The 27931-nt window shown below is 35.0% G+C and overlaps 1 protein-coding gene across 1 annotated transcript; it reads left to right on the top strand.

The window, feature by feature from the left end:
- The first annotated feature begins 923 nt into the window (after positions 1-923).
- On the top strand, positions 924-26561 carry LOC144448952 (protein phosphatase PTC7 homolog). Its single transcript, XM_078139336.1, has 6 exons — positions 924-1290; positions 12000-12179; positions 12672-12867; positions 16325-16448; positions 19527-19656; positions 20567-26561. The coding sequence occupies exons 1-6, from the start codon at positions 1050-1052 to the stop codon at positions 20623-20625; spliced, it is 930 nt and encodes a 309-aa protein (XP_077995462.1). The 5' UTR covers positions 924-1049; the 3' UTR covers positions 20626-26561.
- Positions 26562-27931: the final 1370 nt, after the last annotated feature.

Consider the following 27931-nt stretch of genomic DNA (forward strand, 5'->3'; position numbering starts at 1 on the left):
GTCCACACAACTGTAGAGTACGCCCAGTAACTCTCGTATCGAGAACATACGAATACGTCATACTCAACTGATCGCAATACATCAACGCCTAGTTGTTTAGTCTGTCAATCAATTAGAGCCACTGTTAAAATTAACTATCTATCTATCTATCTATCTATCTATCTATCTATCTATCTATCTATCTATCTATCTATCTATCTATCTATCTATCTATCTATCTATCTATCTATCTATCTATCTATCTACCTAGTAGCTCAATTTTAGAAGTTAATGTAATATATTTTTAGGCAAGGAGACAAAATTGCCGAATGATAAATATTGAAATACTGGTCTATCACATTATCTTATCAGTGGACTATCGTTCGCGTTCTTTTGTTTCAGGCCCAGCTTTTGTTCAATTCAATCCTAAACCAACTTTACATGTGCATATACCAATTATAGCTCGAACTGAATAGACAGTGTAACGATAGCAAATAAGGGGAAGGAAGACGTGAAATTCAAAAAACAGTCATTTCATTCTTACTTCGAGTAGGGACATTCAGTTTAGACCAGTTTACGTGTATAAAGTACAGTACCAACATGTCGTCCATTTAGCACTAAGTTCAATAGTTTTATATATATATAATTATATAATATACTCAAGTAGAAGTGTCTCACTGGAGAGAACAGTTTTTGATGCAAGTATGGAAAGTATGTGTGAATTCTAAAAAGTGCAAGGGTAACATATGTCCTCAACTAGGACTGAATAGTCGATTTTCCGGTTCCAAGATGCATTGCGCGAGAGTACGTCGCTTATGTTGTTACAGTTTATAGTCGTTGAAATTGAATTGGTTGACCCAAATGAGTCACATGTAGCACATTGCTGGTGGGTGTGTTGTGACGTCATGTAACGCATGCGCAATTCAATAATTGTGTCATGTTGTAGCAGTCATGGCGTCAACAAAGTGAAGAAAGTGTTGTGTATATTTTGTGCTGAATCTCCCCAAATACTGCGTTTTTGCAAACAAGTATCATAGTACAAGGTATGGCGTAGTTCGCAGAGGCAGAAGATGCAGTCTGTTTTGTTATGTGGACGAATTTTTGCTCGTGCTGTGGTCGGATATTTGCCGTATGATGCCACCGGCCTTTTGCAGCATGATCCTCAAGAACGAAATAGGAATCGGCGATTGATGCACCTAGTGACCGCTTCATGTGGATTTTCCAAGGACCTAAGCAACTCTGTCTTCAAAAAGGGAATATTTGGAGATGATGCTTGTTTTTTTTCCAGGTATAAGTACGTCGATGTCTTAGGTGAGTGAGTACTACCGGTGCGGTATCCTTGAAATTTTGAAAGTTGTCGGTCAGTTTTATTGATCGAGATACCACAATGACACTTGTCAATTTCATAACAACTGGCGATATATGACACTGACAGTGTAAATTTTAAACATTTCCCACAAGATGGGATAATATTTATAGGTTCTTTTCCTGTAACCTCAGTGCTAAGGGATGACGTTTATGGTATCAAAATTTGTCATAATTTAATCATATGTGTTCAACTTCACCTGTCTTCGTGAAACACTAACGGGTACGCGGGTCAGCCGATATTATTGAAGTTTACCTTGTCGATGTCCACCGATTTTTAGCACCGATGCAAGATCGATGAGAGTGATACGTTCATGTCGCCTTGAGTACTTTACTGTCGTACTTTATAATATGGAAAATCATTTTTTTTTATGAACTCCACGTCTGGACTATATTATTTTACCTACTAGCGTCATGGAAGTGGGTTATACTTCCATGCTAGCGTGTAAGGTCGAGCTGACCGTCACTCTTCTGTGTGAGTTTAATGACCCAGAGAGGATTTTCTGTTTGTAGTAGTTTTACAGATAACCTTATAAGCTGATTTAATTGAATTCTAAATGAGGAACTTTTCAGTAAAATGGTTTACTTTACATCTCAGACCACTAACAAATAGTAGTGGTCTGAGTTTACATGTAAACATAAATGCTATCAAGAGACATTTAAATATTATAAATTAATTTTAAAAATTGCCAAACATTTCTATGGAACTGAGTTTTGCAAAATTGCCACTATGATGGTATGAGGTGAATATTTAACTGAGCAGACAGAGCAATCTGATAGAACATGGAACTATAACCCCTGATAGAAGAACTCTTTTCTGGTTTATTGTTATTCAAACAATGCGACCTCTAAACTGCAAATTGTACCACGTGTAGGATCTATGATTGTACCATATAATGCATTTTTACTTCATTCATTGATGTTTCCACTGTTACTACACAAACTTAAGGACATGACGAGTCGAAGATATATCTCTGTCACCCATAACAGTAATACATGTATCAGTACATGTGAATATTATTATATAAGTTTGTCCCAACCCAAATTATCTCAATCTTCTATCAGTCGTGACCTTTGTCATTTGTACCTCAGTAACCTGTCACAGTGTGATTGAAATTGAAGGTGACTAGTGCATTATCATATGATTCAGTCAGGTTGTTAGTCCTGTTTATATACAATGTATACATGTATTACATTAATGTATACCAGCTGATGATCAGATGGACCATCATGACCCAGACATACAATGTAGTATCATTTGAACAAAATCAATTTCCCAAATGTCAATGAATGACTAGTATTTCTTAGGTTAGAGAGGATCCTGACGAAATATTGCTATATGAGATATGTATGTATGCATAGCAGTTGCTGAGATTAGCCCTCAAATACTAACAATATGATACTGACTTTCTGCAGGTACATGTTTTCTTCTGACTATATTAGTATACATGTACATGCACATTTAGCACATCATTCTGTAAATACATATAATTTGAGTCATTTGACATGCGTGCTCACATTGATGTAGGGTATTGGCAAACATGATGACTTATCAATTTTAGATGTGTAGGTACATAGTAGTATGTATCATTCATTGGAAGTGCAATGGAAGGACTGATCATAACTGTTTACATATGGCAAGCAAACCAGTCTACACAGTCAGTACATCAGCATTTAGAAAACATAAGTCAGCATATCCTGAAATATTCAACTGTTGGCTGCTAGTAAAGGCTTTGTACATTTTTCAAAAGAAAAAAAACTAAAGATAATTAAATAAATACATGCAGCTACTGAGGCTTTACAAGAAATATTCAACTCTTGCTGTGCATTTAATTTTTTCAATACAGACAAAATGTTTTACAAGGACAGTGACCTACACTTAACAATGAGTGGTATATATACAATGTACATGTATTACAACTTGAATAGTTGGACAGTGAATGCAAAATTACTTGTATTAAAATTGTACATACAATTGTAAACAGTTTCAAGGACTTGCCAATTAGGGTCATGAGAAAATGAATGTGCGTGTTGTGGGGACCTATGGGCAAAGTGATCTTCAGTTTCTAATCCAACAGGTACATGTAGTCTAAGTCTGGATGCCAACATGGTATCAAATCATCTCTAGCCCCTGTAAAGAGAGCATTAGACTATGGGGAACTTGTGAATCACCATCATTTATTCCTGAATGGTGACTAGTATTATGGAAATGTGTTATCTTTTCGTCTGCATCTATCAGATCTAACTCCTTAGATTGTACATTGTACATAATTACATGTACAATATACTCACTGTATGATGTAATAGTACCATAGGTCACCTTCTGTACGTGTACATCTGATATGTCCAAACTTGAAAACAGTCAAGTGCTCGTGACACTAGGTAAAGTATGCATAAATGTTCATACATGGTTACATGTAGACTAGTAAGTGAGTACAAGTGATTCATCATTTCAATTCACAAATAATTAAGTTCATACAAACAATTGTATGCTCAAAGTCATGTACAGTTATGTAAGCCTCTAGTTATATCACATGATTATTTGTATATTTACTTTCTACCTAAGTAACTGTACATAGCCAACTCCACAAGGATTATCATTACTATCATCTATTTTTATACTGTTCATGTAGATTGGCATTCCCTTGAGAGAAACTTTGCTATGTCATGTGATAGGTTTGATGAAATACATGTATTAAATGTGAAAGGTTGTGTTGGAAGTGATGGTGCATGTATATACATTGTAGTCTAGATCCTTTGCACTAGCAGATTTTGACTAACGTCCCTTCCATAGATGCTTAGACTTATGGTTTCAGTTTTAAATCTACCCACTGTGTCAGATGATGCAAGTGGTGTCATCACATGATCTGAATATTAATTAATGAATCATACTAGTATCAGCCAATCACAAATGGATGGATTAGACTTGGATGTACAAAATGTATCTGAGTATGGGGTATGATCTAGTCCAACAGATAGTATGATAGAATTCAAAGTAGTCTCCCGTTGGCCCATTATTATGAGTACATTTAATTGTAACATCAATCTCTTAGTCTTACTTCATCTTTATTACATACCTGGTATAAGCTGTATGCTAACCTAACCGTGGGTGTTTGGATCTACTGCTGTGTTTGTGATCGCTGCAATTACATTTGTCATTCTACAATGTATTGGTACATTATTATATCTATACTGTGAATGAATATATTATACATGTAGGCCCGATACAACTGATAAAGTTATAAATATATTAAACCAAAATAGATGCAATGTATTGAGAACTACAGATAAATAGAAACCCAGGAAAGGGATTGGATGTACATGTACATGTACAATACATTGTATGTAATGTAGTACTTGACTTCATGTAGGTAACAGGTAACAACTAATGCATGGACCTGCCCATGTTGTCATATTTGTCGATGCTCCTTTCCAGTTGGCTGTATAAGTCTATTTATCATGATATAGATATTACATAACAAGGCAACACAACTCCACATTAGTATTGATTATTATGCTATGTTGTTGACTTATAGTTTTAGAAATATTGATGTAATCACAAATGTTAAGGGGCAACATCAAAAGTTCAATATAATATATCTAACTTAATTGCTTAAGTTAGGTCCCAGACCCCCCCACCCCCCCATCTAACTTAACTGACCTAAAATTGAAAATCGTTTCAGACTCCTACTGTATATTTCCACTTTCAAACAACGTACCAATATAATACTGAATTATAAATAAAATAGAAAACCATTTTAACTCAGAAAAATACTTTTATTGAAAACCAACAGAACACAACAACACTGAATTTACACGTCAAGTCACATTGATTACTAATACTGGTATGTCTGGTTTCACTTTCTTTTTTGAAATGGGAGACATTTCGTGACTGGGTGTAGGCTCATCAGCAACACTTTGATCGGATGATTTTTGTTTACCTGAAAAATACCGGGCCGGATCGCCTTTGTTAACTAGTTCGACTAAATTGATTGTACAGATAGATTTGATTCATACAACTTGACAAGATGTTTTGCAAACAGCAGGATACCACTTCCCATTTAAGGCCATTCCAAAGATTAGATCGGATGAAGTAACCATTTTCACTGGAGTAAAGAACTATATGTAGTAACATTGCAATTCAAACTGTAAAACATTTAACTGTCTCTGCAAAACATAGTTTCAACTAGAAATTGTATTTACCAGCTCTCATGCTTTTTAGCCTTCAAGTTGTTTCTGTCGAGTCGTATATTCGTATATATTCGCACGTTTCCGTTGATTTTGACTGTGACCTCGCATCACGACAGTGATAACACGTTGACGCGGCGGCCACGGCTTTCACATGCATGTTCCAACTATCACCTACAAACATCTATAAATCTGTTTGAAATTGCTAAACTATTGCTGAATAATTATTTCAGGCGATCGAACTTTTGATTTTCACGAAGGATTGAATCAACATCAGTCGAACGATCAACTTGTTGCGAGTGTAGAAATAAACATTCGCAATACCACGCTATCTGCGACAATTTAGTCCAAGTTGAGAGGTCACATCAAACATGACATCTCATCGGTAATTTCCGGATTTACATTCGTATTAGTTTCACCATCTCCCCTCCACTGTCTATGGTTTCACGTTATAACTTATGGCCTAACTTTAATAGAACCTTCGCGTAGGTGGATTTTTGGCAACGTCCTCTCCACATAGTCTATTGAAATCAATTATCGTGAAGGTCCTTTAAAATTTACCACTACGATTGAACGATCGGCTCTGATCACGTACCCACTGTGACTTCGTTAACTTTCAAACATATTTTTTAACGTATTTCAAAATAGATTGTTTCGACTCGACCTCCGAGTCCTGGGACATGAACTCGGCTAATGACCGTCGGTCATTTTTGCATGCCACAACTTCGTTGCGCTTTCCTGTACACCGGCCCGGGATTTGCCCTGTTGTTTTTGATATTTAACTCCCAAATCTTGTTTGTTAGTTTCTGAAAGTCGTTCGAAGGGCATTTATAAATTGTGTGAGGAGAACATATATGGACCAGAAAGTTGTACGAACCCTTCGCGAATTCGTGTCTCGACGACGCCAACTGATGAAATGTGCGTACGCACACTCTGGATACCCACCTCGTTCCCAAATACCTATTTTGCAGCAAATTTGAAAGCTGAACCGCGTACCGCTGATAAATCGGACCGACTGTACGCAGTGTTTTAGGTAAAAGCAGCCTTGAAATCGTACTAAATTTGCCAAGTATGGCGTTAAATCGTTTTTGACGGTTGAGAAATTATTTTGGCCAAAACCCCCCCACCCCCAAACTAAAGCAATTAAGTTTTTTTGTAAACATCGATCTTTTGACGTCGCCCCTAACCCAGCAATAACAGTTATATATCCAGTGTACATGTAACTATAGAGCTACTGTGTGCCATGTGATAGAAAGACTAACAAGCTATGTATGTGCCGAGTAATGCTAATGCCAATCTTGTTATACCAGTCACTGCGACCACTGACCAGTACTCTTAATTAACAGCTAGAGGTTTGTGAGTGATGGCTGTCATTACACATGCCAAAGTGTGCTCTACCGGGTGACATGGTTACACTTTCTTTAGTAGTCAGTGGTTAGTGCAGATATGTCATGATGGTATAAATGTGTGCTATAGTACAATGTACTGTACCTGTGACATGGATACATTACTTTCTGCAGATACAATGTAGTTCAGGTCACACCTGGTAGTTCTATAGTATATTATTGAATAAAAGTAAAGATCACATGAATTCACATTTAAATGTTGATATGTATGATTTACTTAGAGTGTAGACAAATGTCCTTTTCAATCAGGAAGTCTTTTCTCAGTCTAAGTCTGTGTCTCCCATTCCCAACTCTTTCCATTGACAAGTAATAGGTATTGCAGCATCGCTAATATCTGGACATTGCAACCATGGCAACAAGCCATACTTGGAGAACAATCTTGTGTTACAAGACAAAGTCTGCAGCCTCGACATCATGGTTACAGTTTAAATGTACAGTATGTACCCATGCGTACAGAGAGAGTTATTTATTACAAGATTTCAAAGTTGAAAAAATTACTGAGGTCCTATTTTATCACCCGAAATCATATTGAAGTTGATAGCAGTAATCAATACAAGTGTATTAAAGAGAAGTAAGTCTGACTCTGGACTCTTTCTGTTATATCTGAGACCACTATAAGAAGTCAAAATCCTGCCACTGCCATTATCTTTTACATGGACTTGACCTAAAGAGGGCTACCTGTACATGTGTACAAGTTTGCTACGTTCAATATTAGGTTGACACCAAGCTAGGAAATCACAAAGGGATTCTTGAACTGTACTGGACATACATTTTGTACGGTATTAAATATAAAGTGTTTTAACATAACACTGTCAAATTATTACACATTATAGTGACTGACATTAATGAGAATTCTACAACATCAACAGTTGAAGTTTTGGTCATAGTCAGACTCACCCATCTATATATGTTATCCAAAACTCAAATATTGAAATGATAGTTAAAGTACAAAAATTACCAATAAATTATAATTCAATCCTCTCATATCATTAAATCATTATTAAGTTTTCAGGCATCTAGAACTGGAAAAAGGCTATTGTACCCTGTCCTGGTTATGTAAAAGTATTGAATATAGTTACTTGATACAAATCATGTAATAAAATATGATATATTCCTCTACTTGCACTCATTGTGAGATTCTCTTTCAATGATAACTACATTAGTGAAATATTTCCCATTCCATTGAAGTCATACCAGTGAGAATACATTTGTTGTGTAACCCTTGGTATTTCAAACTCTTCTCTTGACCTTTCAGAGGAAATTTCCATCACCTGTGTGTTGTCTTCTCTCCATTTTGCTAGTCTGGTGCTAGCCTGATGTTAACACTGACAGTGAAGTTGTGTTGTTTAACAGAGGGCTGGTGCAGACATTATAACCATTTTAGTTGGGAGACTTCACTTGAGAGGTTCAATGATCGTTTATCTACAGTACTGTACAGCTCACAGATCTCTTTGTCTTTCTCTTTTGCTAGTCATCTCTTTTGCTAGCGTCAGCCTGATGGTTTGGGTTCCGTCCGTCCGTCTGGATCGATTTTTTTCAAACTTGGTACAGGGGCAACATACTATGGCATACATATGCACGTCAATTTGTTTCATGATACGATCCAATATAGCCGCCTAGCAGCCATTTTGTTTGCGAATTTTCCTGTCCAAAGCCATAACTCAGACATGCTTGAACAGATCTCATTCAAAGTTGGTATTAGGACAGTGTTCTATGACATACATGTGCATATTCATTGTTGTCGTGGTACAATCCAATATGGCTGCCTGGCAGCCATTTTGTTTGCGAATTTTCCATGTCCAAAGCCATAACTCAGACATGCTTGAACAGATCTCATTCAAAGTTGGTATTAGGACAGTGTTCTATGACATACATGTGCATATTCATTGTAGTCATGATACGTTCCAATATGGCTGCCTGGCAGCCATTTTGTTGGTGCAGTTTTCATGTTCCTTAAAACCCAATCATAGTGAGGACTGTCATTCTCAATGACTTACATGTGTAGGTACCACTGTTAGGTTCACTACAGGTTACTGAAATACTACTACTGATCTGTTAACCATGACCTCACTTTGATGACAATATCCCAGTAATGAATAGTTTGACCTCACCATGAACCATATATCTATATCAGCTGATTTAGATGTTGTTCACGTCAGCTGGTGAAATCATTGAAAGCGGTCTTCGTCATTTGGCATTATCCTTTGAATATGCATTCATAGATTTATAAAGCATGTCTACATGCATTGTACATGTATTTAGTTTGTGAATATGTGTTCTTCTTAAACAATTTAACAAGGGTATCATAAATGTACACAATTATGCTATTTGGAGTACCAAAAATGTTACCAATGCCTGAGGCCATGGTTTTGATTTTGCATTGAAAAGCATACATTTAGAAGGGAAGAACAGTTTTCTACGGAAAACATTGGGATTAGAGTATAGTCCTATCCAAATGTAAGCTCTCGTATACATGTACTATGTTGAGTGTCCTTACAAATATTTGTTGTCTGTTTGTATATAATTTACAAACACATTGGCCTACCAAGATGTAAATATCTGTGTTTTAAGTAACAAAGTACAAGAACCAGAAATATTCCTGTACATTTCCACAAATATTGGCATGTAGTAGGAATCAAAGTATAAAGTTTTAAATTTAAATAGATATACATTTGCACTAGTATCGATCTCCACAAAGTCAGAAATGAAAGCAATTCCCAAATGGTGTGCAATATTGCTAATGTTTTTGGCTTAGCTAACAGAGTGGGAATCTGGTGAAACTTGTACAAGTCTCACCTTTTACCATGGTTGTTGTGAGAACCAATGTAATGCATTACTTGTATGCCTTAATACAAACACTGATACTGCTAACACTACAGTAATGTAAAATTGTACATGGATCAACACACTGAACACAAAGTTACAAAATTGTAAGAAATTGAGTATGTTATAAAAATTGAATTAAGGTTTGTTTTTTGATAATTATGAAATACTTTGTGTAAATATCATGCCATTACATGTACATTGTAGCCATGGTACATGTACTACAGAACAAATAACAGAGGTTGAATTTGTGTATTTTTAGACTTAATGAGAGGTGACAACTGTTTTAATCGCCTACATCAATCCATTCATTACTGAAAATAACAAGGGCAGACATGTATAGAACTGATTAGATAGCACTTACATACATTGCACTGGTATGGACATTTTGAATCAGAACATTTCTTCACCAATGACACTTAAAGTTTGTGTACCAATTAAATGTTTTCCAGTAAAAATATTGGATCATGCTCAAAAGATATTTGTGGGCAATATCTGGGTATGACAATTGAACATTATGAACCAGACAACCAATCTGTATAGATGATGATACCTGGATATTGCAAGTGGTGGTTGCAACCTTACTTTATCACATCCTTCAGGCTTTTGAACAAACATTCATAACAAATAACATGAAAATCTGATTAATTTGTTATCACAAAATTTTTGTGGAAATATTTGTTCAGAATCACAGGGAACACAGATGTTATCATAATACATGTATGTTTAACATCAAACGACTAGTCTACATGTACATTTAGGTAGTACAACATGTATACAATGTACATTCAAGTAGTCAGGAAGTTGTGTGTCTATTTCAAGAAACCATGACAGCATACTGAGATACTACCAAGCAAGGCTTATGTTTCCCTTCTGGTACTTGGAATAGACCAACCCATTACTAGAATGTAGGAATGGTCCAATTGTTCTGAAATGTTTTAATTATCTGAATTACCACAAGTGTACTTATGGGTTGGTTGGTTGGTTGGTTATACTACTATTTACTAGTTCAGGGTGTAGCTACTGGGCAGTTGAGTAGAATACTTTATAGTATCAACAAGAAACATGTCATGTATTCCATTTACAGGTAAATTAGCCATGCTATAAATAATGGTCATGAAAACCCATATGCTTCAGGGAAAATTCTGTCAAGTGTAGCATTAGATGAAAGGTTGCTATGATTTAAAAGAGCTAATAAAATAGAAAATAGTGTGTAGATTTGAATGATACATGCAGTAGTTGTACTTTGGATAGGAACCATACTGTTTGATTAATTTACATTTACTCTCACAAAAGGGGAAACAGTGTACTGACTTACAATTTACATGACCAATTAGTACATGTACATAAGACAAGATCACATACATGCTCATAACATTTATTATAAGTATGTTTGTAGACATGTTTGTTTGTTTCTATGTGCAATTTACATGATGATGTACATGTCATCTACATGTATATTTTGAAGACTTCTTACAATCTTAGTCGGTTAGCATTTAAAAAGAGAGATCTTCATAGAAACACTTTAGCTCTGCTTGCTTCACCCAAACCATAGAAGTATACTGTACTTCCATGCCCAATCTGATTAAAATCCGATGTAGATGTCGGCTAATCGTGCATTGCTATCTTACCATCGTAAGGTAAAATAGCAATGAACGATTAGCCGACATCTACATCGGATTTTTATCAGATTGTTCCATGCCCAAACTTATCCATGAAGATCTCTCATTCCAAACACTGACGCATACAAAGTATTTTTTAGCTTGGGTGATTGTTCAACACAACTGTATTTTTATAAATCTATAGGAATGTTTAAATCCCATGTGCTAGCTTTAGCACTATCTTATCAGTGGAGCCTTGCAGAATTCATTGTCGCAAACCACAACCGTTTTACGGTACCATTCTTACCGAGTCGGTTTTATTTCTATATGTAGCAGAAATAACAGCTCTGGTTTGTGAGAATGTACAGAATTAGAGATGATTCGTTTGTTCTAGATCAATTTTTTTTGCCAGAGACATGTTTTCCATCTGACATTGAACTTTATTATATTTTGTGTGTACAAATGTATTACAATTCACATGACACTATAATAAAACAAAAAGTGTGTGTAATATATCACACAGTTACATTTCCAAGCAGACCATTGATTGGTCTAGACTAAGTCACATGGAGTAGATTAGATTACCATATTTTTGTGTGTAATATGAATCTTCCACTCAATTATTGATGTTTTGTAGGTGTTGCTGATGGTGTCGGAGGATGGCGAGACTATGGTGTTGACCCATCTCAGTTTTCAAGTACTTTAATGAAAACATGTGAAAGAATTGTCAAGCAAGGAAAATTTAGTATTACATCTCCTGTAGGAATTTTATCTGAAAGTTACAAGGAATTATTAGAAAATAAAGCACCACTCATAGGTAAGTACAAATCACAAATATGATCACAATTTATCTTAATCTTCATCCGTGTGGTGGTGCACTGTTCAAGCTCTTTATATTTTGTGGTGACAACAAAGAAATATGCTGTGCTCACCCTGATTGTCTTTTGTGGTTGGAAAAGCTACATGTATACGCACTGAGTAAAGCTACAGAGGGAGGGGGGGGGGGGGTGTAAAATATGCAGCAAAAATTATGCCCCAAAACATGTAAACTTAGCTTTGAAAATTTAAGTAAGTTGAAATATTTATTTTTAGGAATATGGTAATCAAAAGATTCACTCAGACTAGAATTTTTACAAAGAGCTTGGAAATTCACAACCCCTCTCATTTTTACACCTCTTTTTATTTTGTGTGATCCCTCTCTCCATTGTCTTTCAGAGCTTCAGTACTTATAATTACTCTATTTCTTTTTTTATATGACCTCTCTTGTTGTTTTTGGTATGACCTCTGTCTTTCTGTTTGGTCTTTCCAGGTAGCAGTACAGCGTGCATACTAATATTTGACCATGAGAACCATATTGCATACACAGCCAATCTAGGTGATTCAGGGTTTCTTATTGTCAGAGGAAATAAAGTTATACACAGATCAGAAGAGCAGCAACATTATTTTAATACGCCTTTTCAGTTATCAATATCACCACCGGGTTTAGAAGTAGTTATAAGTGACAGGTGAGTAGAAAGAGAATCACTGTTTGGTCAGTGTTTCCTCTTGAGTCTATTTAGAAATGAGATGTACTATAAGTCTTTCAGTGTTCTCTCTAGAAAATGATTTGGGTTATTTGAAATATAAATGTCTTAAAAAAGTATTGTTCAGTTAAATCATATTATGGAACTCATTACATTATGAAGATGTGGGGTAACCCTGTCTTCAAGTAAGATGTGGGGTAACCCTGTCTTCAAGTAAGATGTGGGGTAACCCTGTCTTCAAGTAAGATGTGGGGTAACAATGTCTTCAAGTAAGATGTGGGGTAACCCTGTCTTCAAGTAAGATGTGGGTAACCCTGTCTTCAAGTAGGATGTGGGGTAACCCTGTCTCCAAGTCTTGCAGTAGAAACTTGTTCAAGATGGACTGATATTTTGAAAAAGAGAAAGTACATATGTAGACTGAGGAAGCAACTAGGCAGAAAGCAGGATCATAGTTTGTCCTTTCTACTAAACAGTAATGAATACTTTAGTCTTGAACTGAGATTTATAATTTAAAAAAGGTATTATAGGCAATGAGGAAGACATGAATCATTATCATCATCATTATCATCATCATCATCACCATCATCATCATCATCATCATCAGTATCATCATCATCATCATCATCATCATCATCATCATCATCATCATTCATGGAATATGAGCATGTGCACCTGTCCAATATTACTTTCAAAAGACATCCTCACAACTTTCAAAGTCTGTTTTTACTCCTCCTGCTAAATCACAAGTGGAATTATCTTGAAGACTGTTTGGTCTTTTCACTGTCAGAATAGACAATTTCCCAAGTTTGCATGTCAAAGGCATTCTCTTTGTCCCAACAGTAGTTGTTTGCAAACAAAAAACTACGTGCTGGGAAAAACAAGATTAAGTGGGGTGTATGTATTTTTAGTATACTAAAAAGTTCACCTCTGCAATTAGCAAGTACTATATTTAGATCAACTGTTTGTCCTTTGAAGTTAGCTATTGTAGTAAGTACATATATTAGGTCACTTAAAGCTAATGACTATGTATGTAGCTTTCTGTAGATTGTCTGTTTTGACAAGGTTTGTAACCAGGTCATTCAGATCTTCTTGAGTTCCACTACATTTCCATAAGTTTCACTGCCAAGGTAATGTTAGTACTATGATACGCATGAGAAAATCTGTCAGTGTTTGGCTAGAGGTAAATGTACCATCTGTCCTAATAGTTGAAGTGGCACAAACTGAGATTATATTTATAAGCATTTTAATCAATTGAAAATACTTACTTAAAACCCCAGTATAATGATAATGTCAACGCATGGCTTATATAACATTACAATTGTCTTCTGGCATCGTTAGAACAGTTAATTCCATAGTAGGGGTTTATTGTTTGATACGTATGATTCATCAGATCATTTATAAGTACATCTTACTACCAGGTTTGAGTTCAGCCAATTGCAAGTGGTGGTCAAGTGGGCTTCAACAGGTACAATAATGCAAGTACCTTTTAAATATACTGAATAAACTATGCCTATACATAAATAAACTCACCTTTGCCCCTTTAATTAATAAAGAATAATGTTTCATAACACATTCTTTTATATCAACTGTCAATATTACAATCTGGATATTTATACATTTTTATCAACTAGTGTATCTTTGGGTGTCCGAAAAAATGAAAAAAATTTGTATGTTGTGTTTGGCTAAATGCCAAAAGTGAAATTGAATTTGCAGAAAACAGGAAACTGAAATATTTACACTAGCAGTGTTTATTCTTTGAATTCACCTAGAGTAGCTGCATCTATTCCTAAAGGGGTACAGTATGTAACTTTATGTTTTTGGTTGCTACTTTTGTAGCCCAGAGATTTGGTGTTTGCTTTGTAATTCAGTCATCAGTTATGATTTTATATAGGATAATTAGAACACCAAGGACATGTTGCTGTGCTAATACTACTTTTGTTTTATATTAAAATCTACTAATTTCATTTAAAAAATTAATACATGTTGAAGTCATAGAGTTCTTACCAGATACTCAGATACAATACCAAAAAATTACATTGACATAAATGACATGTATTACTTATAAATTCAAAAAAAACACCTGTGTGTAACTTGATCACCTGTATGATTGATTGCCTCTATCGCATTGTTGACTTAAGTTGGCTGTTGAGTTTTGATTGATGTGAGTGCATTTATAGCCAAACATGGCTAAGATTGAGGCCTAAGTTACAGATACAGTAATTGCTTATATTATGATATTCATAGCAATCCCAGAATCACAATTTTTATCTACTGTATTTTGGCATTGAAGATTATTATCATGTGATGATTATGTATTTGCATGTAATTCAGTAAAATAAGAACTTGTAACTGGCTAGATACATCAATAACAGGGCTTTTTCTTTCAAGGAAATTGTAGTAAACAAAGTTAACAAAAAGAGTGCAATTTGTGTTAGAAGGTTCAATCAGTATTGATGACATGGTAATGAATTTTGATGTTGAATAATGGGTCATTTGTGTGGATATTACTATGTAGTGACTTTAAGAGAGGATTTTAGTACATGTCATTGTTTGGAAACAACGAGTGCATTCCTTCAACTGGAAAAAAGTCACCAATAATCAATGAATGCACCAAAATAAAGTCATTCAATCCAGTCTGTGTTCAACTGACCAAAAGACTAAAACTAGGGCAACACATCTTAACAGATCATACATGTATATTTAGCTCAGAAGAAGTTAGTCAAGGATGAAAATGTTTTTATGTTTGTCGATTGATTGAGTTACATGTATATACTGACTGTACGTATTGTAAAATCAGTGTTTTGGGGGGTTGATGAAGCTTCCAAAGTTGTTATGAGTTGTCAGTGACCTGGCGGTTAGCTCATATGCCCCTTACCATTATAGTCTGGGTTCAAACACACTTAGTGTTGGCTGAGTTTGATTAAAAAGACCCACTTTAGATAATGCTTACAATCTGTATGTAAAACTAATAATTGTTTGGTAGAACTATACAAAAAGTTGGGCCATCACAAAAGAATGAGTGGAAATTCCATTCAATCTTCATTACTAATGTGATGACCAGGATTGAAATACAATTCTGTATATAAGAAGAGTGATACTCAGTTTAACCCCACTGAACAGTGTAGGTTTCCCTAGAGTACTCTGGTTTCCTCCTGCTGTAACATTAGGGCTGTGCTCAGTTGCAACCGTACCAACAAATTTACAAACAATGACTATATGGAGTACCCATATACAGAAACAGTACATTTAGCAGATTTCCTCATAACTGATACTACATTTGAAAACTGAGCAAAATGCCAACTGTAATAGTTTCATATGTCTAGACTTTTGTAATACCTTTGTTCTCTCAGCAAGGGTCATGTCAAGTTATGGTATCATGAAGCCAACAGTATAATTTTTTCACTTCCTCACCTTAATGTTGTCATTGTATCTTTTATAGACCAGAGTCAGCAGCAAGTTCATCAGTTGGTTTAAAAGAAGGTGATCTGATATTAATGGCAACGGATGGTTTATTTGACAATATGCCAGACAGTCTTATTCTACAAGAACTTGCTACATTGAAGGTGAGATATATGAGTCTTCATACCATGTTGCCCCCGACAACTACAACTGGGTTTGAATGCAAGTGTACATGTGAAAGAGATGGGGACGTAATGATATACAGAAAATTATCAATTCATCACAAAGGAAGGCATACTGTAGTATTAGTAGGAAATACAACTTGACCTACGTGCCACTTTACCAATACACCACTGTCAGCCACTTACCAATAGTTTCAGAATGTGTGTATCTTAGTTTGCCTAAAGCTTGATTTCTGAAGTAGTAGTAATTAATCTTTATTTCAAAGAGACATCTTGGTAAAAGGCCTGTGGCAGTGGGATAACTGGATAACTTTAATTTACTTTTTATTACTGCCCATAACAAAAGCACTGATAATGATATGTTGTGTTGGTTTTGCTGTGAACTTCTGTTTAGCTACTTGGCATTGAAACCCAAGAGTAAGATATTATTGTGAATATAGAATAGGTTCTAAATGAAGTTGTTTTTTATCTGAACTGAACATTTGGTAGTTGAAAATCATTGCTTGAAATGCACACTCCTGTAAATTAAAAGAGATTTGAGATCTGTCTCTTGACTGTTAGATAAGTTGTGTTATTCTAACACAATGGGCACTTCTTTACAAGTGAATTGAGGTGGTGGCTGATAGAGACTGGCATAATGTCATACCTTAATCATACAGACTAGTTCCTCTCTTGCCATAGAACAGATTAGCATCTATTTCAAATTATGGAAAAAACCAACCAAGACTTATAAAATGTACAAATTTAATGTGATTGGTTGTGAATAACAAGAGGCAAATACTTAACTTAGGCCTAGAAAAAAAGTTGTTTGGTTCCGGTTACCCGACCCCACCTATTTTTTCACTGCTGACCCTAAACATTTTTTTTACATGTCCAAGGAAAAAAATAAAATCGTGAAAATTGTGAAGTCTCGCCAGAAAGAGTGGATGCAGGAACTGACATCAACTAATAAAAAGACAATAAAAAAACTGTTCTTCCTATCTGTAATGGCTGTACATATAATGGGAAGAAACCAATAACACAGAGATCATTTGGAAAACACATAACTACCTGACCTAGACACTCACACCAGAAAAAATATAATAAAATAAAATAAAAAATCTACCTACCCCACCTGTTTTAAAATTAAGTGTAATCAGAACCACACAATTGTTTTTATTAGGTCTTACTACAGTACATGAAAATGTTCACTGTCCAAATAAAATTATCAGAAGTCAGAAGTGATGCTGTTTTGGGAACATACATTGTTCTTCCATTACTCATTACTAGCTAATGTGTTTGGACCTTATCAAACACAACGACAATTATGTCCAAGTGTGAAAGAAAAATAACAAAATGGCACTTACTACACTATAAGTAATATTTGAGCAAACACAGTAATTGAGTTGCCATCTCCTTCTCAAACAGAATTTTCTGATAACAGTCATGTAGTCCTAAATACACAACAATAAAAGACTACTACCATATGTACTGTAATCCTAGATATTTTCTCTACTAGAAAATGTTGAGTCTTCAGCTAGTTCTCAAAGACTTGTTTATTAATTGCCAGACTGGTATATTACGTTCAAATTATGAATTTCTGAATTCCCTCGCTATTAATTGTAACCTTCTAATCTGTAAATGAAAACTATTGATTTTGTAGGTGATTCTAGCAAGTCTTTGTTTGTGCTCTTTAATAGCTCACACATTCCATTCAGGTTGTAATTTATAGACTAATCAAAGCACCAGGTTTTTATCATAGCCAGTGAAATAATAACTACCAGTTCAGGATAGAATTTAATTTAAGCTCTTATCGATCACTCACAAATCTCTGAATGGACTATCACCAGCATACATATCTGGCCTCATTCACATGAAGCCAGCTCCCAGGACACTTCAATCATCTGCCAAATGTTTATTTGCGTGAACCCAAGTACAAAGTTGAAACTAGTGTTATATGGTGGGTGTGCGTTCTCATGTGCTGTGCCCCATTTATGGAATACATTGCCATTAGAAATACAACAAAAACCTACAAATAGCACCTTCAAAAAAGATCTTAAAGACATCATTATCTATTCTCCAGAGCATTCTAACTGTACAGTGCCTCTGAACTCTACATTGTAGTGGAAACTGGCACTTTATAAATTCTTTGATTGATTGATTGTTACCCTGCTTGCATGGACAGTTTGAATGTGATAGACTGATTAACACACCAGTATATTACAGTATTTGACTAAGCTCACTAGTTCCTACACTTTATGCTTTGATAGTTTCAATTTTATGTTTTAGTGTTCCATAAATCAAGATTTATATTATATATATGTAACATTACAGAAATGGATACGTATATGTTTGCTACTTGATTCAATTCTGATTTATTGATGTACAGATGTATGAAACCCAGCATAATTACTAACTCAGCTTCTGTGAAACCCAGCATAATTACTAACTCAGCTTCTGTGAAACCCAGCATAATTACTTAATCAGCTTCTATGAAACCCAATCACTTACCCAGCTACAATGTAATTTTGTTACTTGGTTGTACATTTGATATAGATAGACAAAACAGCTGTACTAATACTACTAGTCAATATTCTTACATTAAGGAAGTAAACAAAAAAAGATTTCACTATTATTGATACTGATCTCACCTTTGAATATTAAAGATGATAATTATACAAATTAGAGTATTTGACAAAATTAAACTATTGTATGTTTTACTACTCATGGTTGATTATATGAGGATGTTATTCATTATAATATGCATACATACAGTCATAAAAAATTAGACCAAGGAAATAACTCTTTTCTGGGTATTTTCCCTGCTACGACAACATATGTTACTGTAATAAATTATGAAGTGCTAATGCTACAGAGTGGCCGGACTAAGTATGAAACCATCTGTGTTATGGTCTTGTTATAATTTGTCTTAATTTCCTAGATATGTCATGTGTAAATTGTTTTAATATATTTCACCATTTATGGTGGTACATGACTGTAGTCAGACGTTGGTGGAATTTTTAATTAAATCTCATGCTCATAACCTGAAATGAATTAACATTACCGTGAATTTAATTGCAGGACCGTACAGTTGAAAGCATTCAAAGCAAGGTAAATACAATAGCTGAGCATGCCAGACAACTAGCATATGACTCTACCTATATGTCACCATTTGCAGAACATGCAAGAGAGAATGGATTGGACTTTACAGGTAAGGCTCACATCTCAAGTGAATTGTTGTGAAAATTATTTCAAGTCTAGCAGTCTTAGAGTGAAGTGAAACCATTGGAGACACTTAGAGTTTAGATTAGAATGTTTCGTTATATCTGTATGTAAACTGTCAATAAATGTCCCAGAATAGCTAAATCTACTGTGATATGAATTGTAACCATTCCATACAGAATCATGGCAATTCTGTGGTTACCTGGCAACAAATCGTTACAACTCACTGTTGATGGTATCTAGCTATGTGCAATGATAGCTTCCACCACTTCAGCTATGTTTGTACATAATTAGCATAATCATGATAGTCAAATAGTTAGCATGACTGGTATATATTATCTCAGTCTACATGTACCATATGGTGGTCTGAGATAATATGTAGGTTACCTGGTTAGCCATTGCCACTTGTATTTATTAATGAATAACTAGTCATTGGGCAAGATTACAATCACCACTGTGCTTAAGTCAACCCAGCTGTACAAGTGGGAACCTGGTAGGACAGAGGACAGCTTTAATCCTATTTACCTCACACACTCATGAATAATCACATGCCAATGTGTTGCATGTATGACAATAAAGTATGTGAATCTGAATGCTGCAGACATTGTATACCTCCTAGGGAATTTAGGTTTAGAAGCTATCCATGCCAGTAACTCAAAGCCATGGATAGCCTATAGACTATAGGGAGTTGAGAAAGTATAAAGTTCCATTGTGCTGTTATAGCTCTATGCAATGAGTACTAATAATTGTACAGTGCTTTGCCTTGCAGAGATTAGCAGTATGGAAATACCTTATGTTTAAAACTCTAGTCAGAGCTTTGCCTTGTAGAGATAAGTTGTATTGACATATCCTTTATTTTTTAAACTCTAACAAATTGTCTTTCTTGTTTATTTTTACAGGTGGTAAGCCAGACGATATAACAGTATTATTGTCTACAGTTGAATGTTATGACGAGTGAAGTTTAAAGTGAAGAAGACAAATGTTGTTGCTGTTTTATCGTTTTTTATAAAGGAGTGTGATATTTACAGAAAAATGACGTAGCCAAAGTGTACATAATAGTGTATTTTATACTTCCTTTGAAATCCTTTACATAGATATGATATAAGAAAATATATTATATTCGCTGTCAAGGTAGTTGTCATGTCCTGATTGGCTCACTTAATGAGATGTTTGCACTTGTGTATATTTAGGTCGTAGGCGGTATATTTAATTTTTGGCAAGATCTCAGGAAGTCATGTTGAAGTGCTGATGAAGTGGAGCTGTATCCAATGTTTATTTGGGGTAAAAAGCTTTTAAACAGATTAAAACACAGACAGGGTTAAAATTGTGAACTTTGCTGAGTTGGAAAATATGTCATTGTTGGAAAATATGTCATTGTTGTGTGTACAGTGAAGGTGATATGGTACTTGCAACTTATGTCACAACTTGTAGTGAGTCTGGTTTCGATATTTAGTTGAGCTGATGTTAGTCATACGATATCAATTGTTACAACAGATGCTACTGGTTGGTTGGCAGGTGCAAGAGCTGTGCACTGCATACTTTGCATTTTGACTTCTAGCACTTTTGTAAATGAAACCATCAAGAATACGCTAAGTGCACTTGTAGAATCCAGATGAATGTCCTGTTGTACAGATGTCTGGATGTGTCAGTGAAAGCTACAATATTTAAATATTTGACCTTTGACATCTGGTATGTCACAAGAGGGCAGTGTCCATTGAATTTGTGTATTCTCTCGGACTTTCATGATATGCAGTGTTCATAGCTTGGTGAGGTTTAGCAGTGAACAATATTTATATATGGACTATTGTGATTATTTGGCTCAGAAATGTTCAAAGCTTCATAACAGCGTTGAACAGAAAAAAAAATGTTATTCTAAAGTTCTAAAAAAAAAAGGTGAATTATCTAGAAAATAAGTTTGTTTGGATCAAGAGTGCTTGTTGACCAATAACATGTGTTTACAGTGTGTGTGAATATATTTCATGTATTTGTGACAATTTCATGAGATATGCATATGCCAAAAATGTTGTCAATGCAGTGATTTCATTGCAAGCTTGCCATAGTTCAACTTTTAAAGGGTGAATTAAAACATATATCTGGTACTGTTGTAAGTGCATTAGGAATGTTTTCAAACATGAAAAATGTGTTCTGTATTTGTTTGATGTGTGCATGTTGTCCAAAAAAGAAGTGTTTTAAGGTTTTTGGCAGATGACATTCAGTGGAACTCTCAGTCAGCCACGGCTGTTCATGGCTGAATATCTATGTTATGAATCAATCTCTGACATTCTCAAAAAGGTTGCATATTGCGAGCATTAAATAATATGCTCTTTACTAACCATTTCACCACTGGTATATCAATCTTTTACCATGGCTTCTATCAACACTTATTCAATCAAAAATGACACATTGGAATGACTGAATACTGATAGAGTACAGTTGTCTATAACTATATTACCGGTATATCTTTAATATGTACAAATATTATGCTAATTATACAAAAATGACACAAGTAGGAACAATAGCACAGATATGTAATACCAACCGAGGGTGTCAGTATATGCCATCTGCCAACAAGCCAATGTCACTTTCTGTTTAGAAAAGAATTGTGATGTACAAATGCAAAGCAACATTTTTCCTGGGTTTTTAAAACACACTTAATGTAGTAATGACAGTGTCAATGAGACACTAACTCCCCTGTGTGTGTGTATGTATGAGATGTTTATGTGAAATATTTCAGTGTTATTAACTTTGAATACAGATGTACATGTAGTTGTGTGGTTAAATTGTTTATGTTGTATCCCAGGACTCCTAGTAATGCTGCACTTGGTGCTCTATATGCCATTCAGTTGAAAATATCTTGTTTAAAAAAAAACTTATTTATTGATAGAAAAATGAAATGTTTACAAAATTTTAAAACTGATTGTGACTACCTTACTGAATGAACTGTTATAGTGAGTGCTAGTAAATAATTTACCATGTGTTAAAGTTTAGCCTACCTGTAGACTTGAAGGACTATCACTACTATGCTATTCCACTATCTTAAATGTCATTTTGATTTGTTGAATTTTCCCTGTCCTCTCATCTACTCTGACTCCTGCCCCAGCTGGTCTCGAATGGTATTCCACCATAGGCTGTGATTTGTTGAATACTAGTAAATAGTTAGATATTTAAATCATGCAATCGGTAATTGTAAATTTGCCCTGTCTACCCACATATATCAAATTCTATCCAAAGTTATGTGTATGGCAGGGTTTTAATACCAGCTGGAAATAGGAGTCAGAATAGACTTGAGGACAAATGAAAAATATCAGGATAGCAGGATAGTGTAATAGTGATAGCCCTTCAAGTCTAGACTACAGGTAGGCTAGTTAAACTTAAAGCTGGATTTTTGCTGGGGAGGGGGGTTTGTCATGTTTACTGTTAATTTGTATTATTTTATTTTTTCAATATTACTGAAATGCTTGTCTTTATCAGTCACGTAGCTGAAATATCAAGGATAAGGATTGAAATTATCCATTATTTTCCAAATCTTGATAAACTTGGCTAAACTGTTAACCTATAAATATGTAGCATATCCTCATCTTAACCTACAATCCAGTTGTGTAGGTATTCCACTCTCACTTTTCTCCTACCACACCAGCCAGTTGTGTAGGTATTCCACTCTCACTTTTCTCCTACCACACCAGCCAGTTGTGTAGGTATTCCACTCTCACTTTTCTCCTACCACACCTGGCATTTTGCTCTCACTTTTCTCCTACCACACCTGGCATTTTGCTAGAACAGTCGTATATTCCAACCTAAAATTAGATTACAATTTCTTGCAGTGATGTTGAATATGGTAATAATGTTTACATCATACAGCTCAACCCTCCAAGTTGGTTCTAAGCACATAGTGATGCTAGTGACGTCATCACACAGCGGGAAGAATTAAAAACCGAATAAGAATTTGCACCTGTTTTCTGGCCATAGTTTTATTACAGAAGTGGGTCATAAGCAAGTGCTAGGCATGGTAGGGGAAAAGTGAGAGTAAAATACTGGGCTTGGTTGGGGGAAAGTGAGAGCAAAACAATAGACTTGGTAGGGGAAAAGTGAGAATGAAATGCTTGGCTTGGTAGAGGAAAGTGAGAGTGAAATGCTAGGTATGGTAGAGGAAAAGTGAGAGTGAAATCCTCACATGACTGGATTCTAGGCTAGTCCTCACCTATGCCTGTCAACAGTTTCTCTAGTAACTATGGAAACACACAATTTGAAGTTGATTGATTTTAAATGATGTGCAGTTACATTAAAACAGAAAGAGACATCCCTTAACAACTTTTTCTGTCCATAAACTTGTAAAACATTGCTCACACAAGGTACATCTATATTGGGGTAACAATTATTATTTCACATTAATCCGGCAATTTTTCTGTAGTTATTTTATCATGTCTATGGATCATTTTGATAAGATCTCACATGCTCATTTTCCCCTCAACTACAAAAGTCACAGAAGATTTGAATGAATTAAAGATGTGACATATTATGGTGCATGGGTTGTGGATGTATTTTTCAGTGAGTATTCAGCAATGTATGTGTTTACATTTCCAAAACTTAGTTACATAGTAACAGTTGTCTTACACCAAAGATTAGGAAGGTTTCCTTAAAATTCATCTCATGTTCAGTAGATCTGTACAAATATGTTGTGTCTATATGCTGACAATTGTAACAGATCTCTCAGTGTCAGCATTGTGATATTTTGAAAGTTAGTGTTAAATAGACATCATTGATGAGTTCTATCAGTTGTGACTTTGTTGTAGCCTATCTTTTTCAGGTAGGCTACAGTTAGGATAGCTGAAATAGTGTAGTAGCATTAGTCCTTCTGAATAATAGGTACGCTAACTTTGTGATCATGACACAGATCGGCAACTTAGACAGGCTAGGAAAAAACAGGAGAATGTAACAAAACTGTAAACTATTGCTGTCAAGATGGATTGCCAAAACTCTGTCTACAGTAAATCTTATTTTGTGACCATATTTCATTATATTTCAACAAGAGTAGTGTTTATCCATTGTTTGATACTATGTAATATAACTGAATGACTGTTTTGTGTCTTAAGGTGCTAGCAATATTAACTGAAATGGATTTCATGTCTTCTTCAAATTAGCTGTAAGTTGGTTATTTTGTGGTGTGCTTGACTTTCACATATACTTTAGGTGTGGTGGTACATGGTGTGAGGTTCTTTTGTGTTGATTTCCACAATGTTATGTCTTATTTCAAAATGTATGATGACAATTCAAATACTAAAATTTATGAATTTAGTCACAAAAATCATGCACTGTGCTATTTTTTTGTTGTCCTCTCCTCTGCTTTCTTATTCTGATAAGCCCCCACCAATTATTGAATGAAGTTGATCCTGTGGACACCAATTCAATATAGCCATGAATTATTAGTCCAAGTCTCTAGATACAGACTCAGGATGTAGACACTCTACAAATTAAAGATGTATGTATACCCTTTAACTCTGGTGAAATGCCAAATGTGCATTGTATGAAAACCTAGACCATATTTAGAAGACAACCATTTTTCAACTTCTGTCACAGTGAATATTAATTCTATTACAATAAACACCTATTTATGCAACTCCCCTATACATAATCCTGTGTACATTTTCACAGTGAACACTGTTACAATGTACACTGTTTTATACAACAACCCCTATCTTGCATTTCTGATGGAGTATGTGCTTCACTATAATGAACTTTTACAACAACAACCCCCTCCCCCTTAGTATTAGTATTGGTTGTTATTGTTACACTGTGGCCTCCCTATTTTGTATTAATGTAAGTATTTTGATAGCAGACAGAATAATGTGCAGATTATACTAATCACTTGTGATAGCTTAACAGATTAGATTATCAACCCTTCTTCTGATTACATTATCAACCCTGACCTCTACCCTAATGAACCCTGGAAAGTAATAAACTCTTGTCTCAACTGACCAAAAAGTGTAACAAAGTTTTGTTCCATTTGCAGTGTTGATTGTATTGACTTAGTACACCTCAAGTAAGTACAGCCTTGTTGGAACACTAATGCTGTCAGCTGTGATTGCAATCATATTAAGTGAACATTAACCCTCTAAAGGTTATGCTATCCTATTTTTAGTATAATTGTAATATTTGTATAGATTTTCTAGAAGGCAATGGGTTATGGGATTCACTATTTTAATTTCACTGGTGTTTAGTTGTAATGCCACTCAAATTGAAACCCTTGTAGATGCTGTAAGGTTGTCCTAAACACCTTAGTTTAGATGCTAGACTGTAGGGCTACTATGGGACACTGACTTCCAAAGTCATTCCTCACTGCTTAACCTAAAAGGTAGTGTTGTCCTTTGGTTCAGCCATCTTTGGAAACAGTCCAAGGTCTATACAAGACTAACACATTTTGTACCAATACATCTATCTGGTTATAGCTTGGGACCATAGGGGAACCATTTCAAGACAATATTTCTTTCCATGCAGGATAGAACTTTCCAGTTTGTTGTATTTCCTAGTATTAACAATTGTCATTTCAGTGTAAAAGTTGGTCATTTTGTCAATGCAGGAAATTGTGTATCCACAGTTGTGTATATATTGCAGCCCCTACAGTGTATATCCACATACCATTGAAGGCATTTCCAAAATGGGAAGTTTATCAGCTCATTGTATGCCATATGTTGTATTATTTATAGTGTTCAATTTATGAGTGATATACCACAGTAAACATGAACTAATTGTACTCACCACTATAGCAATAAATTCTGAAACTTTGTCTTTTTTTTCTATTGCTTAACTGCCTGACATTCCCTAAAATAAAAATATAAAGTATATAAAATGTTTGTGTTACATGTTTGGTTTTTGTAATCTAATGAACTGAGTGTGAATATACCACATCAATGGACATAGTGAAATCAACAGAATGCAGTGGATATAGAAAGGTGTTGTCTTTTAGTGCACTGTGTGTTAGTCTGTAAGGTACACCATGATGGGTGCCCTCACACATCGGTCAACTCCTCTCATAGAGCAGGCTGGTGAGGGCAGAGTGACACAACATATCTTACAGTCTACATCTGTCAGTGACCAGACTAGAGCTTCTACTTAGCAAATTTATGGAGAGAGATTAAATGGAAGACGGTATATATCCCATGGTTAATATCAGACGGTGCAAAATTAATAGAATTTAAGATATTTCTGAAGAGTTGCTAGAAAACTTGCTACTTATATCAGTGTTACAATATTACTGGGTAGATATCAAGATTGTCTACTGTCAGTATACATTAAGACTACCTGAATATTGACACAGTAAGACTACCTGAATATTGACACTATTAATATTATACTGAGTAGATATCAAGATTCTCTAATGTCGGTATACAGTAAGACTACCTGAATATTGACACTATTAATATTATACTGGGTAGATATCTTACAAGATTGTCTACTGTCAGTATACTTTAAGACGACCTGAATATTGACACTATTAATATTATACTGGGTAGATATCAAGATTGTCTAATGTCAGTATACAGTAACACTACCTGAATATTGACACTATTAATATTATACTGGGTAGATATCATAGCAATTTCAACAAACAGTATTACTGGTATACATGTGAGAATGTAAGAACAATTTTTCAAAAAAATTTTGACAGATTTTTGTCCCTGACATGTGTTTGAAAATGTTTGTCGTGGTCTGACAAGTGTCCTGGTTGGAGAGGTACGAGTAGGTTGAAAAGTACACTTGAACTTGTGCATAATTTCCCTGCCAAGATATTTTTTTCTCTAGCAGCAGTGGTCCATCTTTTTTTTCCATTACACACTCATATCCGGATTTTTTTTTCAAGCAACTCCAGTTGGCATCTTTTTTTCCCCCGAAATCTTCCAGGCCCCCCCCCCCCCCCAGGATATCAAATGGTACACCCCTAATTAGCATACTGTTGTTTGACAAGATATGATATGTTGTACAGGGTGACTGAATCACCTTCACGTCTGATACACAAACGCAAATACAAATGATGAACACACAATTTAACATATTCACTTCAATATGAATTCACTAAAATCGACCTTTCGAAGTGAAAAGAAAATGAATTTACACTAAAGGCATGTCTTTTTCTATCTTTCAATTGTCAATAAATTTTGAATAGGCATTTGAAATACACCTATTTGACATTTAATAAGTGTGCATTATGCAGCATTATAATTTCTAGTCAATTTCACCAGATATTGAAATCATGTGTCACATCATAGACT

This window comes from Glandiceps talaboti, chromosome 18 (assembly GCF_964340395.1).
Source record: "Glandiceps talaboti chromosome 18, keGlaTala1.1, whole genome shotgun sequence".
Taxonomy (NCBI): Eukaryota; Metazoa; Hemichordata; class Enteropneusta; family Spengelidae; genus Glandiceps; species Glandiceps talaboti.

Bases quoted from the DNA above. Each gene is read 5' to 3' on its own strand.
- LOC144448952 (XM_078139336.1), top strand. From the start codon at position 1,050: ATGCAGTCTGTTTTGTTATGTGGACGAATTTTTGCTCGTGCTGTGGTC. The intron at 1,291-11,999 runs GTGAGTGAGTAC...GATGTTTTGTAG, and splicing joins TAAGTACGTCGATGTCTTAG to GTGTTGCTGATGGTGTCGGA. The intron at 12,180-12,671 runs GTAAGTACAAAT...TGGTCTTTCCAG, and splicing joins AAATAAAGCACCACTCATAG to GTAGCAGTACAGCGTGCATA.